At 40.2% G+C, this 15274-nt stretch overlaps 2 protein-coding genes across 8 annotated transcripts; one reads left to right on the plus strand and one right to left on the minus strand.

Annotated features, from left to right (window-relative positions):
- The first annotated feature begins 55 nt into the window (after positions 1–55).
- LOC108556382 (mitogen-activated protein kinase kinase kinase 12) lies at positions 56–11472 on the plus strand. Of its 7 annotated transcripts, none has more exons than XM_017912468.1 (9): positions 56–330; positions 3162–3358; positions 8119–8420; positions 8574–8964; positions 9039–9849; positions 9915–10308; positions 10410–10794; positions 10964–10993; positions 11109–11472. In XM_017912468.1, exons 1-9 carry the CDS (start codon positions 292–294, stop codon positions 11410–11412), a joined length of 2853 nt encoding a protein of 950 aa, XP_017767957.1. In that variant the 5' UTR covers positions 56–291; the 3' UTR covers positions 11413–11472. The 7 variants fall into 7 exon arrangements, with proteins under 7 accessions (XP_017767957.1, XP_017767958.1, XP_017767959.1 ...); XM_017912469.1 differs by having other exon boundaries at positions 8586–8964; XM_017912471.1 differs by lacking the exon at positions 56–330 and adding an exon at positions 1382–2233.
- A 1370-nt stretch (positions 11473–12842) lies between these two features.
- Positions 12843–14807, minus strand: LOC108556378 (armadillo repeat-containing protein 1-like). The gene is made up of 4 exons (XM_017912462.1): positions 14066–14807; positions 13824–13995; positions 13569–13763; positions 12843–13022 (listed from the first exon to the last, which is right to left on the minus strand). Exons 1-4 carry the CDS (start codon positions 14095–14097, stop codon positions 12846–12848), a joined length of 576 nt encoding a protein of 191 aa, XP_017767951.1. The 5' UTR covers positions 14098–14807; the 3' UTR covers positions 12843–12845.
- Positions 14808–15274: the final 467 nt, after the last annotated feature.

The following is a 15274-nucleotide window of genomic DNA, read 5'->3' on the forward strand; positions in this document are numbered from 1 at the left end:
GTCGAAGGACCTCCGATATCGTTCTGGCGCGTATCCCAGGATTTCCGAGAAATTTCTTCCGCATTGAGGAAGCGTGGGAGGGTGCGCGGTCGATATTTTACTGTATATGTGTACGAAAGATAGAGCGAGAGAGAAGAGAAGGACCAGCGCGCCGAAAAACGAACGCAAAGGATTGCTGAGTTTTCCCTTTGAAAACTCTCGAGACTATAATATTCGAGTCGTCGTCCGCGCGTCGTTACGTAAGAAATCACACATTTCTGAAGATTAAATAACGAACTCCAACGAACATACATGTGGGATGACTCAACGGACCGACAACAGCACAAGAAGGTACGTACGTGCGTACGTGAGTGCGAGAGAGTATGATGTTGTTGTCGTCGAACAGGTAGAAAAAGGTAGGCATTGAGAAGGAAGGAAGAGGTGGAGGAGGAGATGGAGACTCTCGCTGACTCCTTTTTATTTTCCTTCCCTTTGTTCGTGTATGTACACTAAAGTGGAAACAAAAGAGTGCAAGAAAGAATGAGAGAGGAAGAGTAGAAGAATAGTGAAATTGTAAAGGAGCGAACGATGAACGGCGGTGGTGGTGGTGGTAGTGGAGCCGGTCTTTGTTGTGCCTTTCCCCCTACCGCGATCACCTTCACCTGAGGCGCGCACACACATTCACACGTACAGGTACACAAACGAATATCAATATTTTATTCTCCGTCGACGTGTGTAGCACCTGACGCTGCGATGACTCACTGGCCCTTTGCCCGATTCATAATAAGCTAAACACGCACACCAGAAGAAAGGCGGTGAAGAAGGAGGATGAGGAGAACTTTCCTGGTCGACGGAACCTGACGACTGGAAAAAGCCACTAATTATCAAAAGATACTATAAAATCAGATAGATAAAACAAAACAATCTATTCAAATATTAGCTAAATGAATCATAAGACTTGCTTTAATCGTACTTTTTGAAACACCACGAGAAACAAGGAAGGTATGTTTTCATTTCTAATTCAAAAGTTTCTGTTCAAGTATTTTTACTAACAGATTTTTAAATTTCTTGTATATACGTTCTCATTATGAAGCAGCATGAAAATACGAAGATAACGAAGTGGTAGTGGATTGAAGATTGTTTGAAGAAATAGCGATTGATTCGGTTGATGATTCTTTCTTTCTTCGTTTAATTTCTGTTTCGAAACAACGGTGGCGCCAACTGCGGAACGCGCTCGAACGTATGATTGATGCAAATGCTCGAAATACTCCTCGTATATATATTTCGCCGCAAATACAAGGAAACACAATGGAAATGTGTACAAACGAGACAAGTAATATTGCTAATTGAGTGATTGGCTTGGCTTGTAAAATACAATTGCGCCCGAAAGATGATAATATTAGTTAGATTTAATGTCTAAACGGGAAATGTAATAATCTTTGGAAATACAAATTTGATTGTTGTGTGAGTGCGCAGGTTGTAAATTGGATTTTAAAAGGGGTTGGTTATTCGAATTGAATATGGAATCGGATGTCTTCGAAATGCGGTTTACAGGTAGAGAGCGAGAGAGTGAGTAGATAGAGGAAAAGGTAGATGTGAGGTAGATAGTGTACACGTATACGCAACAACGGACGTCTGAGGGGAGGGACTTGCTCTGAGGCAAGGAAAGGTGTGTGTGTGTGGGTTCGGAAAACGCGCGCCGAATGGAGATTCCAAACTAGAATCGAACGGTACTTCAGTGAGAGAGGAGCGCCATTTTGTTGCTCTCGGACGAGCGTATAGTGAAGTGAAGAGAGCGTAGCGAGTGCGCGAGTAGTAGAGACAGGACGACAGGTAGCAAGCAAGCAAGCAAGCAAAGAAAGGTACATGGATGATACAGGTACGTTTGGTTTGATTGAAAAGGGCTCGTACGTATCTTGCTACCTACCTGTTCGTTCGTGTAAACGATGAACTGCTCTTCGTCGCAGCAGTTCGAGTCGGTGCGCGCTTGAAGAGAAGAGCAGTGAGCGAGCGAGTCTGCAGAGTGAACGAGCGAAAGTATGTGCATCAACAGAAACACCAGCAGTAACAGCAGCAGAAGAAGTGACCGAAAGAGGAAATATCCGTGTTTGTTTTGAATACTGTGAATGTGAGTGCAAGTGCAAGTGGATGAGTTCGTGTGTGTGTGTCTTCATCCTCGCATTTCGTTTTTGGATTTACTAGATTATCAACGCACCATTTAGATCAGCAACAATCGGCCGTAGGCGTAGCAGCAGTAAGTTGCCCTTTTTCGTTCGTCCATTCCAACCATCTCTCTGTTCCCTCCTTTGTAATAATGAGCGCACGCAAAATCGATACCGGGGGGTTGGTCTGCGTAGGTCCGTCGCCAAATGGAACTGAATGAAAGTCGCCGTCGTCGTTTTATTCAACAACTACAAGAAGATAAAAAAAAAGTTGGTTAAGGATTTTTCAATAGGATTTTATAGCAAAGTACATATTTCACGTGCATTTAGGCCGCACGATCGTTATACGCGTGCACGTACATAGTAAATCCATCTTCGATTTGGCCCGCGCCAAATACGAACGTGTCCATTGCGGTTGCACGAAGTCCATCCTCTTCGTAACCATTCCAATTACAAAACAATTGTTGAAGCCATAAAGTAACTAAGCAGCAGCAATAGCAATTACGATACCTTGCAAAACAAACAGAAAAAAGAAAACATGTTAATAAATCGGCACATTTGAATGGTACAGTTGAGCTTCCAAGGTACACATATAGATAATTAAAATCAGAATAATGATAATAGTAATATAGCAATAATGTAAAACATCATAAAAGTAAAGATTACAATATCTAAACGAAAATGGCAATATTAATCTTTGGATTTGATTAAGTAAAACAACAAATCCAAATTACAAACAATGAATGAATACTTGGATACTTGAAAGAAAACAGCAAATAAGTCAGTAATAGCTTCGATTAAATCTACGATTGAACAAATTTATTGAGTTTAAGTTATATTGTTTTGAAAATTACGATAATAATAAACGAAAAATGTCTTTGATTTTATTTCATAATTTTGACCTACGAATGAGTCATTCGCAAAGTTACAAAGTGAAAATGAAAGGAATGCACGTTTTATCTCCGTTGAAATCCGATAAGAACTTTTTGAAATTACATGTATAACATTTTTGTTTTGCAGATGCACACGCCGGAGGGGACGCTGGAGCGGAGGGTCCAGGCGCATCCGCATTTTCATACAGCACCGGCAAGAGAATCGTCAAGGAGACGCGACGAGGGACAAGAACACGACGACGAAGAGGAGGACGATCACCAACAACATCATCATCATCATGTAATCTCGATGCCCAACTACACCGATCAATTTACCAACGACAGGTATAAAACCGCGAATAAGAAGAAGAGGAAGAAGTTGAAGTCCGAAATTGCTTAATCTCACTCTCACTCTGTCTCTCTCTCTCTCTGTTTCTCTAAACATTTATAAGAAGTGTACATAAACATACATATACATGTGTGACCTAACGCTTATATACAAAATCATCGCGCATCATATGACTATTTTCGCCGTTATCGTTATCGCACTTTTCCAACGCCAACTTCGAATAAATAAATAACAAATGTTACGTAGCGAAATATGTCTGTGTGTGTATGTATATATATATATTATTAAAATTGTTCGCATTATCGGTTCGCAAAACTTTCGCAATCGCGAAAACAAATTTATTAACAATTATCCCAAGGTTTGAGTCGCAAGGCGTACGCAACGAATAACGCGCCGTAGAATTCTTTCACTTATGTAAAGAACAAAATAACAACAACAACAACGGCAGCAGCAGCAGCAGAAACAACATGAATGTTATGCGTTCCACAAAATCAAAATAAATGCAAAATTTCGCAACTAATTATGTTCATTTCTGTTCGCTGTTATTACTTTAATTGTTTCGTCTATTCGGATACGAAAGTAATGTATGTATTATTTGAATAATACAGAGAAGATGTTGCATCGGTTTGTTATTGTTATTTATTTTTTTTAACGTTCAGGCAAAAATAAACTGATACATCTTTATCTGATAACAAATCAAGTAGTTCAATGCTACTAATATGAAAAGGAAAAGTTACAACACATTTAGTTTTTTGTTTAAATTATTGTACAATATCGAAACGTTGGATTATATAATTATTTATATAATCTAATGCTTTTTGGAACGCGTCGAAAGAAAGTTATATTAATATTTTAAATAATGCAACAAATTTAAAATCGTTTGCAACGATGCGATCGGTCGTCTCCTTTACGTGCCGCTGAGAACAACAGAGCTCAACCACCAACAACAACAACAACATCCTGCCTTTGATTGCAGGTAGACTGTCGTGGGAAAATCCACTTGGTTTGCATTCAAATTAAAGCCTTCCTCCACCGTTCCTTCTCGCAACGGACGGCAGGCAACAGCAGCAGCAGAATAAATACATTGCATTGCTTATACACCGAAAAACACATAGCATTTCCAATTTGCATTCGATACATTTGACTACAATTATTTGCAAGCAATATTCCACTAATAATTAATTAATGACCATCAATTATAACAGCAGTTTGTGTAGGTAAATCTATATTTTTTAAGTGCTAATGTAATTGGAGAGAATGCAACAAAACAACAAATAATAACAAAAAAAAAATTGAAAGTCGGCGAACGGGAACATTGCAAAAGAAACTTGAAAAGGTAAAACGTGAATGCCGCCAACGCAAATATGCAGCAGTATTTTTGTTTTTTTTTCGAGAATGTCCAATGTCCAAATATACAAAAGGTGCGATTCAAAATTTTGGGCTTTGAAATACGAGAAGAAACGAAATGGGAATGGATAGTTTGTGTTACCTGCTTCACAAAGAACAAATCCACGTAGATTACAAAATGTATATAACGCGTATTATTTTCTCAACATTACTCGAAAACGTGCAAGTACGGAATCCTTGACATTAAAAATGCTGTTGCCAAAAAAATGCGCTCGTCCTTAGATAATAGTTTAAATCCTCTGCAAAACTATTACTAATCAAGTCGGTTGGTCGGTCGGTCGGTCGGTCGATCGACATTCATGTTTCGTCCACTTTGGTGCGATTTTGTCTCTGTCGCACCAACAACGGCATTCGCATAAAGTTCTTCGAACAGGTTTAGCAGAGAAAGCTAAAAGAGCCGAAGCCGCGAATTCGACATCGTCGTCGGTCCGACCCGGCCCGGCCCGTCGTTCGCTCACTGCCTCCTCCTGCTGCTAGTCTTGCTACCTCTGCTAGTAGACCGATCGACCGACCGACCGACCATCGATGCAGCCTTGAAATTTTCGCCCGAGTCCCGTTTTCTCTTTTACAAATGCGAATATATCGGATTTCGCATGCAATTTTTACGTTCGCCCATTTCACAGACACAGTAACGCAACATTTGATCCATTTGCGACTTGCGAATGCAACAAATATATTATTAGTAACTCTTTCAACTGCCAATTGATTGATTGTAATATAATTATTGAAGGTAAAACTGAGATTCATTGAATTTACTAAACCACTTCATCTGCAATGATTAACTTATTAACAATATTAAAATTCAAACCCGAGTGTGTTGTCGCTTACGTCGATAGAAATCCAATATTTGTAGAACAGGATTTCTTTGGAGCGACAATAAAGGATTCAATTAGCACTTAGTTATAAACCAGTTTAGCTTTAGATAATTATTTTATAATTTAATTGGATTTGGATTGGGGGGGGGTAGTGGTGGATGGGATTGCACTTCGTTTCGGAGATCCTTGAGGTGTGATCTGAAGTGATGTTGTAATCGTCGTATTGGGACGTACCGTTACGTTATCAAGCGGGTGGTCGTAGTTCGGTTCGCTTGCTGTTATCAACGTTCGCGGCAGTTCGCGAATTGCGTGATGCGCGGCATATACAACCGAAAAATGAAAGGAAGCAAAGGATAAGAGAAAGAAACGACACGACTCGCGATCTCTTATTCTCTCTCTCTCACTCTTTCTATCCGTTTGTCCTTCCCGTTGTATTATTTGTAGCGCATGAACATCATCATCATCTCTTTCTCTCTTTCTCTCTCTCAATATTATCTCTACATAGTACATAACATTGCGCTACATGCTGTGGCTCTGTTACGATAATAGACAAAGAGTTGGAGGAGAGAGAGAAGTGTGATCAGTTTTCGGCCGCGTTTCGAAGCGGGTGGAACGTTTCGATAGAAAATGAGTTGTAATGCATTTGTATAACAATTGGGAGATCCGCATGAAGGAGCTGAGGAACCGTCTGCGCAATACCGTCGTCATATTCGGCATCAACACCGTCAACATGGTCATCGTCACATTGGAGAACGTCAAGCAGAAACAGGAGAAGCTGATCGTCCTCGATGCTAGAACGAAGGGGTCAGTCAATCAATCAATTGTGCTGCTGTTGTTGCTGTTGCATTTAAATCGACGTTGTTTTCAAATGGTGAAATGTTGTCCGGTGAAGTGTGTGAAGGCTCTCCTCAATGCTGTTTGAGTTTGAGCTGCTGCTATTGCTGTTGCGGTGACCATCTGCTTCGATCATGGTCGTACAGGAGGAGGTTTTTTAAATAAATATATGCAAAAGTATCTCATTAGCGGTTATCGCGCTCAGCACCTGGAAGTTCTCTCTAGTGCGCATTCCAGGACACACGTTGCACCATCATCATCACCAACAACATAAATAATAAACAGCCATATACAATAGATAACAGAAGCAGTAAAATCCAGGACAATTTTTCATCTTACAATTGTTGACTGAATCTAAAAATATTATATTAATTGTGCACGTGTCAAGTATTGCAATTTTCAGTGGGAATTAATAGAAATAGCAAGAAAAAGAAGAAGAAGAAGTGTATATGTGTGTGCGTGTGTGTGTACAGGCAATATTAATAAGATGGAAGAAAACAAATTTTAATTAATTCTCGTTACGAACCAAATACTGAGGAGGTTTCTCCTACTTACGTAAGTGACGAAATCGTTAATACGCGAGCCGCACGCGAAACGAAAACTAAATGAAATAGAGAAGAGGAGATAGAACGATATGGAGATAGACGACAATTTTCGCATTAACATTTAACCGGTTATTATCATTACTTTCGTCATTATTTTTCGATGAAGAACTTATTATATTAATCGTTGACATAGAAGTTCAAAAAGCGTCCCTAGTAACAAGAACTAAAACGCATCATCGATTAAATTAGAGTTTAGGAGTCAATTGTATGTATTATATATTTATTATTAGTGCATTAGGAAAGTTACACCAAATTAAATAATTAAAATGTTCGAATTGCGAGGGAAGAATTAACCGGAAAAGGGAATGTTTGTTTCTCCAAGTTATTTTGTGCTTATCACACATAATTGTCGTGTCTATTTTTATCTGTCGCACAAATTTTGCAAAGATTAGCAGACGATAATCACGACGACAACACACGTTCGTTGTTCCAAAAACAATGCAAAACACACACAATATATGAATTGATTAATTTATTGTTCTTATTTATTGTCTGCCGTTTCTTTCTTTCTTTCGTTCTTCGATCGTTCCACTTGGTCTGGTCAACCGACATCAAAATATTAAAAAAAAAAACTCGTTTCAAATTATCGTGCATCGTCCGACGATTACGAAACGATCTCTGCAAACTGCAATTGCATTTTCAATCGTTCTTCATATTATTACTTTCTCTCTTACTTTACTTATTAAATTAGAAAATAATAATTTCCGGTTAAAACTACTATTTTCTTAACGCAAGCAAATGCACATTGTTTAATATTAAAAGTAATAATTATGCATGAGAGATAACGATTTAATTAATTCCGAAAGATATGAAAGACATTGGGGGACGAAAGAGGGTGGTTCGAGTAGGGTGAGTTTTTCTCCCTCCCGCTGCTCGCACCACCGACAACACGAAAACAAACAGCCCTTCGGGGTTGCTCTCTTGTGTTAGTATGAAAAGGAGAGAAAGAGGAAGAGAGAGAGAGAGAGAGAGAGAGCGTATGTACGTACCGAAAAATCAATAATTCGCGCGCTTGCATTCATTGTCGTCGCCCATTGGAAATTGATAGAAAGAGTTCTTGCATTCATTGCACATTGCATGTTGTTGTTGTTGCAGTATGCTGTGCATACAGGACGAGCTGGGTCAACTGAATCTGAACAATAACCTGAACGGAGGTGGCGGTGGCGGCGGCGGCGTCGGCGTCGAAGGTGGAGAAAATGCGGACCACCATCAACATCGTCCAGTTGTCCCGTTGACGATCAGCGTGCCCGGAGCGGCTCAGGGATACGACAGCAGCTCCCCTGATACACCGCAGACGGCGCGCAAACAAGGATGGATGCAAGGCATCTTCGGATGTCTTCAGCCGGTGCTTTCGATCATCGGAAAGTCCGGCACAAACGAGATCAAAGGAAATCAAGGTACGCACCTGTAACAAGAAACAACAATACTTTATAATAATAATAGATAGATTTGTGCACTTTTGACGAGAGAAAAGAATATATTATTAAATAATTTGAATTTTTCTTGTTTTTTTGTTTTGTTTATTTTTTGGATGGATGCTAACTGTTCAGATTCGTCTGCAGATACATTCGAGATTCCATTTGAGCAGATCACCGATCTGCAATGGTTGGGATGCGGAGGACAGGGAATAGTGTTTTACGGATTGTACAAGAACGAACCGGTGGCCGTGAAGAAGGTGCACGACATCAAGGACACGGACATCAAGAACCTTCGCAAGCTCAACCATCCGAACATCGTCAAGTTTAAGGGCGTCTGCACCCAATCACCCTGCTACTGCATCGTGATGGAGTACTGTCCGTACGGCCCGTTGTACGATCTGCTGAAGAACCAGGACCAGTCTGTAACGCCGGCGAGGATAGTGCTGTGGGCGAAGCAGATTGCGAACGGAATGCAATATCTGCATTCGCACAAAATCATACACAGAGATCTGAAGAGTCCAAAGTGAGTAGAAATAGTAGTAGTAGTAGTAGTGGTAGTAGTTAGTACTCGACGATATTCATTTATTGTTTTCGCAGCGTGCTGATCGGGGAGAACGAGGTGATCAAGATTAGCGATTTCGGCACGTCGAGGACGTGGAACGAGGTGAGCACGAAGATGACGTTCGCGGGAACGGTTGCGTGGATGGCGCCGGAGGCGATCACCGAATCCACGTGCTCCGAGAAGGTGGACATTTGGTCGTTCGGCGTAGTCTTGTGGGAGTTGCTCACGTGCGAGATACCGTACAAGGATATGGAGCAGAACGCGATCATCTTCATGGTCGGATGTGGCAAGCTGCGACCGCCGATTCCGTCCAGCTGTCCGGCCGGCTACAAACTGATAATGGAGATGTGCTGGAAGCTGAACCCCAAACAGAGGCCATCCTTCAAATTGATTTGCAATCATCTGGAGATAGCCTCCGTCGAAATACTGAGCGTCTACAAGGAGGAGCTGTTCTTCAAAACGCAGGAGACGTGGAAGGAGGAGATCCGTTCGAAGATCGCCCAGTTCAAGGGGCAGCAAGAGAACGCGCAGTCCTTCATGAAGCAGCTGATAAAGACGCGCGAGACTGAACTGAATCACATCCGCGACATCAAGATACTGTACGACAGGAAGATCGAGATGGTCAATCAGATCTACTGCGAGGCTCTGCTGCTCAAACAGCAGATGCAGGAATGCTGGAAGAGGGAGCAACAGCAGCAGCAGGGCAAAAGACGACTCGTGCAGCAGCCCGTCATGAAGAAACTGGAGAGGCGAAAGTGCAACAACCATCACAACCAGCAGAACAACAACAGCACCACGCCGACGAGTCCCGAATGCAGTCTGACCAGTCCGGATACTCCGCACATCGTAAGCACCAATCAATTCTATACATTAGACGTAAACTTATGAATGAAACGCATTTGTGTTTACAGCCATCACCAAAGGCACCGTTTTACGCGCAGCTGAATACCGCGAATCAGCCGGAATCGACGTTGCAGCAGAACGGCGGTTGCAGCGGCAGTGGCAAAACTAGGAAGAGACACTACAGGAATAATTCGGGTTCACCGAGGAGCTGCGGCTGCAGCAATCTACATCTAGTAAACACCGAAACGCAAACGGATCACATGGAACTGAGCGAAACGGATCTGAGTCCGAACGGTTGTTATCCACCAGCGGAGAGTCTTCTGTTGGGTCAAATGCCGCAGAGGGTAATTCTGCAGGAGTGCAGAAGGAATGGATCGGATGATGATGACGACGACGATGACGAGGAGAGAACAAACGGTAATTGCGTTCAGCTGCATTACCTTGCACAACATTCCGAACCAGGTACATACATACATTTGCATACTTTCATACTCATCACGCACCAAGACAAATAATCATAGATGAACATCATATCATATTATTATTATATGTATTATTTGCAGAAGTTCAAGTTTTTACACGCGTAGAGTCTCGATGCGCGAGTCCCGATGACGTGGACACCGGATGCGATGTGACAACAACGACGACGGACACTGTAAATAGCAACAGCACGTTCGCACCGACGAGGGACAATTACAGTGACGAAGATAACCTGGAGACGCTGAGAAGGAAGGTGTCCGCGGTGACGGAGATTATCAGCGCGACGAACGGCAACATCTTCGATAACGGCAACGTCTCCGAGGATATCCAGGAGGCGATAAGGAAGAGACGTTGTTCCGAGTCGAGATCGTCGTGTCACGATAACGTCGTCGTCGACGCGACGAACGACAGCTTCACCGACGAGGAGGGCGAAGTCGGCGAGTACAACATGAGCCTAAGACGGAGGAGGTATTTACCGTAGTAGCAAGCAATCCAAATTCACAGCATCCACTTTCAAACACACACCTATCCTTGTAGCGTAGACGTAGATAATAAACTACTAACACAACAACGATGAACAATGTATGGGCAAACAGACTAACGTATTATTTCTCATTTGATTCTCGCAAACTAACAGCAAGCTCGGAAAAGAAGTAATTAAGATAAGGTAACTCAATTTAATGTCAGTCCTGTAAATGTATGTAGTGGTAGTGGGTAGTCGAAGTATGCTATCAATTGATTGATAGATTGATTGATTGTTATATTATGGAATGTGATTATAGTGTGGCGCGAAGACCGATCTATCCGGGCCGCAGATCGTCCAGATACAAACACCGACTCAACAATCAGATTCAGCGTGAGGTAATTGCCGCTTCCGACGAGGGAAACACCTCCGAGTATTCAAATCCTCCGTCCAGCAAGAGCTCAACGTTGGAATCGAATCCTGGCGGTCGCACTCCGATGGTCTCGTTGAAACGGGCAAATAGCGACGAGCCTACGTTGAACTCTTCGGACAGTGAGTCCGAGGAGAACCTCACGATAGCCACGCAACTCTGCTACGATTCGAACAAACTCGAGAAAGTATAGTCTGATTTTATTTTATATTTACAACACACACACACACACACTCACTCACACAAACACATCTCAATATATATATAAATATATATATATAATAATTAATATTTCATCCCCTCCATTACTTAATTAATTATTATTATTATTGTATAAAGTGAAACGATGATATGAAACTGTTGTACATTATTATTTTCTTTGATTTTTAAGTTTTATTATTATTATCATCATCATCATCATCATTATTATTGCTAATTATTAATCAATGTGAAAAACGAGTGATATTTTTATTATTTTAATTCTTTTATTTTTGTCTAGTTCTTAAGTATCTTCGATTAGTGTCTTCGTGCAATTGTTTTATTTTTTTATTATTATTATTATTATTATTCTTATGATTTTGTGACCTGGCAATGTGTTTGTTCCCTCCATCTATATTCTTATTTTATTGTAACTTACTACATATATAATTACGGTTATTATTAACTATTTATTCTACGAGAACATTCCACTATTCCGTTCGTTTTTGTTTTGTTTATTTATTTTGTTCTAGTTGTTGGGGCGGCGAAACGACGGAAAACGTCTTTATTATTATTTTTATATGTATACATATAAAGAAAAACGTATTTTATAGTTATTTTTTTTTTGCTGAATGAAATGAAAGAATGAAAAACTTACAACAACAGCAACAAAATGAAGAGAATTTAGCAAAGAAAGAAGAAGGTCTAGAAAACAAAAGACGTTGAAACGATAGATAGATGTATATATATTTGCAATAATAATGTGGCATAACTTTGGAATCTTATGTTCTGTGCCTTTTCTGTTTGGTTTATCCGAACGATGAAAATACTCGATTTCCATTTAAAAAGGAAATGAAAGGCATTTCTTTGCGCGAAAGCAGTTTTTGTGCTTTAAATTGTATTCGATTGATTATTAGAATGTGTATTTACAAAAAAAAAGAGAAGAAATACCAGAAACTTGTAAAGTTAGGTACAATTGTTGATTATTATTTTATCGGATCGAAACGTGGTGAGTGGAAGAGGTAAATGTCCTAATACAGCGACATATACATACACATACATACAGACACAAACACACACGAGTTAATGTTAATACGAGAGTTGTACTATATTATTGTATTTTTCTGTACTCTGCCCTCCCTTCGAAAAGATAAAGTAAACAAGAAGAAAAATATTTAGAATGAAGAAAAATAAAAAATATATATATATATTTGCAGAATATGAGAGAAGGTGAAGAGAAAATTAAATGAAAAGTTATTTATTAAACTTTAAAAACAAATAAATATTGATACAAATAAGTATCGATTGTTTTATTTATTTTCCTCCCCCCCCACACTATTTTAATATTATTAATAACAATCAGAAAATTAATGCAAATTACATTCGTTAAATACTAAACAATTGTAATTGAAATGATTTGCGGAGGATTCACCAATAGAACGATCTATTCCATAGATCTGTGGCAGATTGCAGGAAACCGCTCGCATTTCTAGCCAAGTGATTGGTATAATTGTAAAGAGCGTGTTTCTTGGGCGGCGTCTCTTCATCGACCAAATAATCCAGCGGTAAAGTTTTGTTTGTTTCATTCAGTACGTCGACGTAGTCCTGAAAGCAATCGATATTTATTCCTTACTGTAAAATTTATAATGATTTAATTTAATGAAAAGCTGAAAGGGTCTAAACAGTGATGAACCATTTGTTTCGTTAAAGGTAAAGAAAAATCAGTGTATAGTGAATCGGAAAAGGAAGTGTATAGAAGAATCTTGTTAATGCATCTATTGGATCATAGATGGTAGCAATAGTATTCGGAGCAACCGCGATTTTTGTAATCGGATGTGTATTATACCTCTTGGAGTTCATGCTCTCCTCGTAGAATGTAGTCTATTGCGTCTTCATACGAGTTGGACTAGAAGCAGCGCAACTCGTCGGTTGTCGCAAGCGCACAAAGATGGGATATGATAATTTTGGCACAACGCGTGTTACCACCAACCGACCAACAACTAACTATCTATTATTACTTTTATTCACTGTCTTCTCTTCTCGCAACTTTAGAGTCCAAACAAAATACTACATTCTCTCTTAACTAATAATTGTAATAAATACTAATCACCTGTACGATACCAATTTTAATATAATATATATCAATCTCACCGTCGTTCCTGTCTCTCGATTTTTGGTCATCACCAGCGCTCTCATTCCGGCTGCACGCTGCAGACGCTCGAGAACCGTCTTCAATGCGAGCTTCGGGCTTATCCTGATCGTGCACTTTTGCTCCGCGACGTCCACCACGAAGGACACCATCCCCTTCAACGAAACCAGACATTCGTCGAGAGCGGATCTGTTCACCTGTATGCCACACATAAATTAATATTAAATGTATTCCGTAAACCGATTTTGCACAGATACATCCGTAAGATCATCGATGAAGAGATGGTACATCGTTGTCGTCGAATGGAACCTGAGATTCCTTCCAGTGCCCTTGCGAAGACGAGTTCCGTATGCGGGAGGCGCCGCCTTCCTCAAACTCTCCATCAGATTCGAGGCTCTTGTAGACAGTCTCTTATCGTAACTTCTGGCGCTATTAAAATAAATAAAAGAAAGAAAAATAACTGATCACATACTTTCTTAGCAAACTTCCTTCGTATCACCTGATAGCCAGAGACTCCAACGACTCGAACATCCCGAAGATTCTCAGCAGAGCGTCGTGCGTGTCGGAATTATTCACTAAACTCTCCAAGATGTCCAAGCACAGATCGACGATTTCCAAATTCTTGTTCTCCAAAAGTGTAGCGATGTATAGGATGATCGTTTTATCCTAAAAGAAAACAACAACAAAAACAGGTATGAAATAACTGATCTATTGATCAACCTTGAGAAGTTCTTTATGGTTCGATGCCTTTTCGGCTAGATTCTTGTAGTTTAAGAGGGTGTTCACAATACCGTTGGACATGTCGCTTTCCGATAACAACAGAGACACTCTGACGTGCGTGACGTTTTTGATTATATAATGAAAAATTCGTCGCTATTTTGATGTTATCGAAAGAAGAAACAAGAAGTTAGAGAGGCATCTGTATGTGAGAAATAGATAAATGCATTGGACCAATTAACGTTCCATTCGATTTAATTGCAGGCGAAATAATTGCTGGTGGTGTTCTTTTTTTTGATGCGCCGGGTATATAAACCTCAATTTCATGTTGCACTTTGCCCCTCCAAATCTTGCCGTTAGCACTATGCGTCTAGACCAGTGTCTGCCAAACTTTTTTTTACCTCAAGGCATACCTCTCTCTACTCGCTTAATTTGTTCTGCGGCACACCAAAATCCCAGCAAAATAAACCCTATGATCAAATGTTTGACCTGTAATTATTTTCTTTTTGGATTAGATGGATTTTTATTGTAGAATTTAATTTTAATCCCACAGATAAACCAACGTATGGTAAATCTAGTGGATCAAAACGAGATCCGTTGCATATTCTGTATGAAACAGGTGCAACCTCGTGAAGGTTAAATGCGAAACGGTCTTGAATCAATTCAGAGGCTATGTTTTGCGCTTGAAATGATACCTGGTTATCATCGTCTGTGAGAGAAGATGATATACCTTTTGCACCTGGAGATGCGGCCACGTGGAAGTCGCTGCTCTCACTCAAAGCAAATGAGAGCAAACGCGCGACCGCACACCCGGGAGGAATTAAAAAGGAAATAGGGAAATTTAGGATAGAAGGAAATGCTATGATCTAGATGTCCTGAAACAGAACACAAAGAAATGACACACACCCGACCCAAAACATGAACGAAATATACGTTTACACAATCTATAAGATCGTATTAAAAAATACGATACACATTTATAATTACAATA

This window comes from Nicrophorus vespilloides, unplaced genomic scaffold (genome assembly GCF_001412225.1).
Source record: "Nicrophorus vespilloides isolate i.1.1-1 unplaced genomic scaffold, Nicve_v1.0, whole genome shotgun sequence".
NCBI classification, from domain to species: Eukaryota; Metazoa; Arthropoda; class Insecta; order Coleoptera; family Silphidae; genus Nicrophorus; species Nicrophorus vespilloides.

Coding starts and splice junctions, on each gene's coding strand:
- LOC108556378 (XM_017912462.1), bottom strand. CDS start 14,097: ATGTTCGAGTCGTTGGAGTCTCTGGCTATCAG. Junction 13,996..14,065: donor TTGGAGTCTCTGGCTATCAG/GTGATACGAAGG, acceptor TTATTTTAATAG/CGCCAGAAGTTACGATAAGA. Junction 13,023..13,568: donor ATCGAGAGACAGGAACGACG/GTGAGATTGATA, acceptor GATTGCTTTCAG/GACTACGTCGACGTACTGAA.
- LOC108556382 (XM_017912468.1), top strand. CDS start 292: ATGTGGGATGACTCAACGGACCGACAACAGCACAAGAAG. Junction 9,850..9,914: donor GTCCGGATACTCCGCACATC/GTAAGCACCAAT, acceptor TTGTGTTTACAG/CCATCACCAAAGGCACCGTT. Junction 10,795..10,963: donor ATGAGCCTAAGACGGAGGAG/GTATTTACCGTA, acceptor GCAAACTAACAG/CAAGCTCGGAAAAGAAGTAA.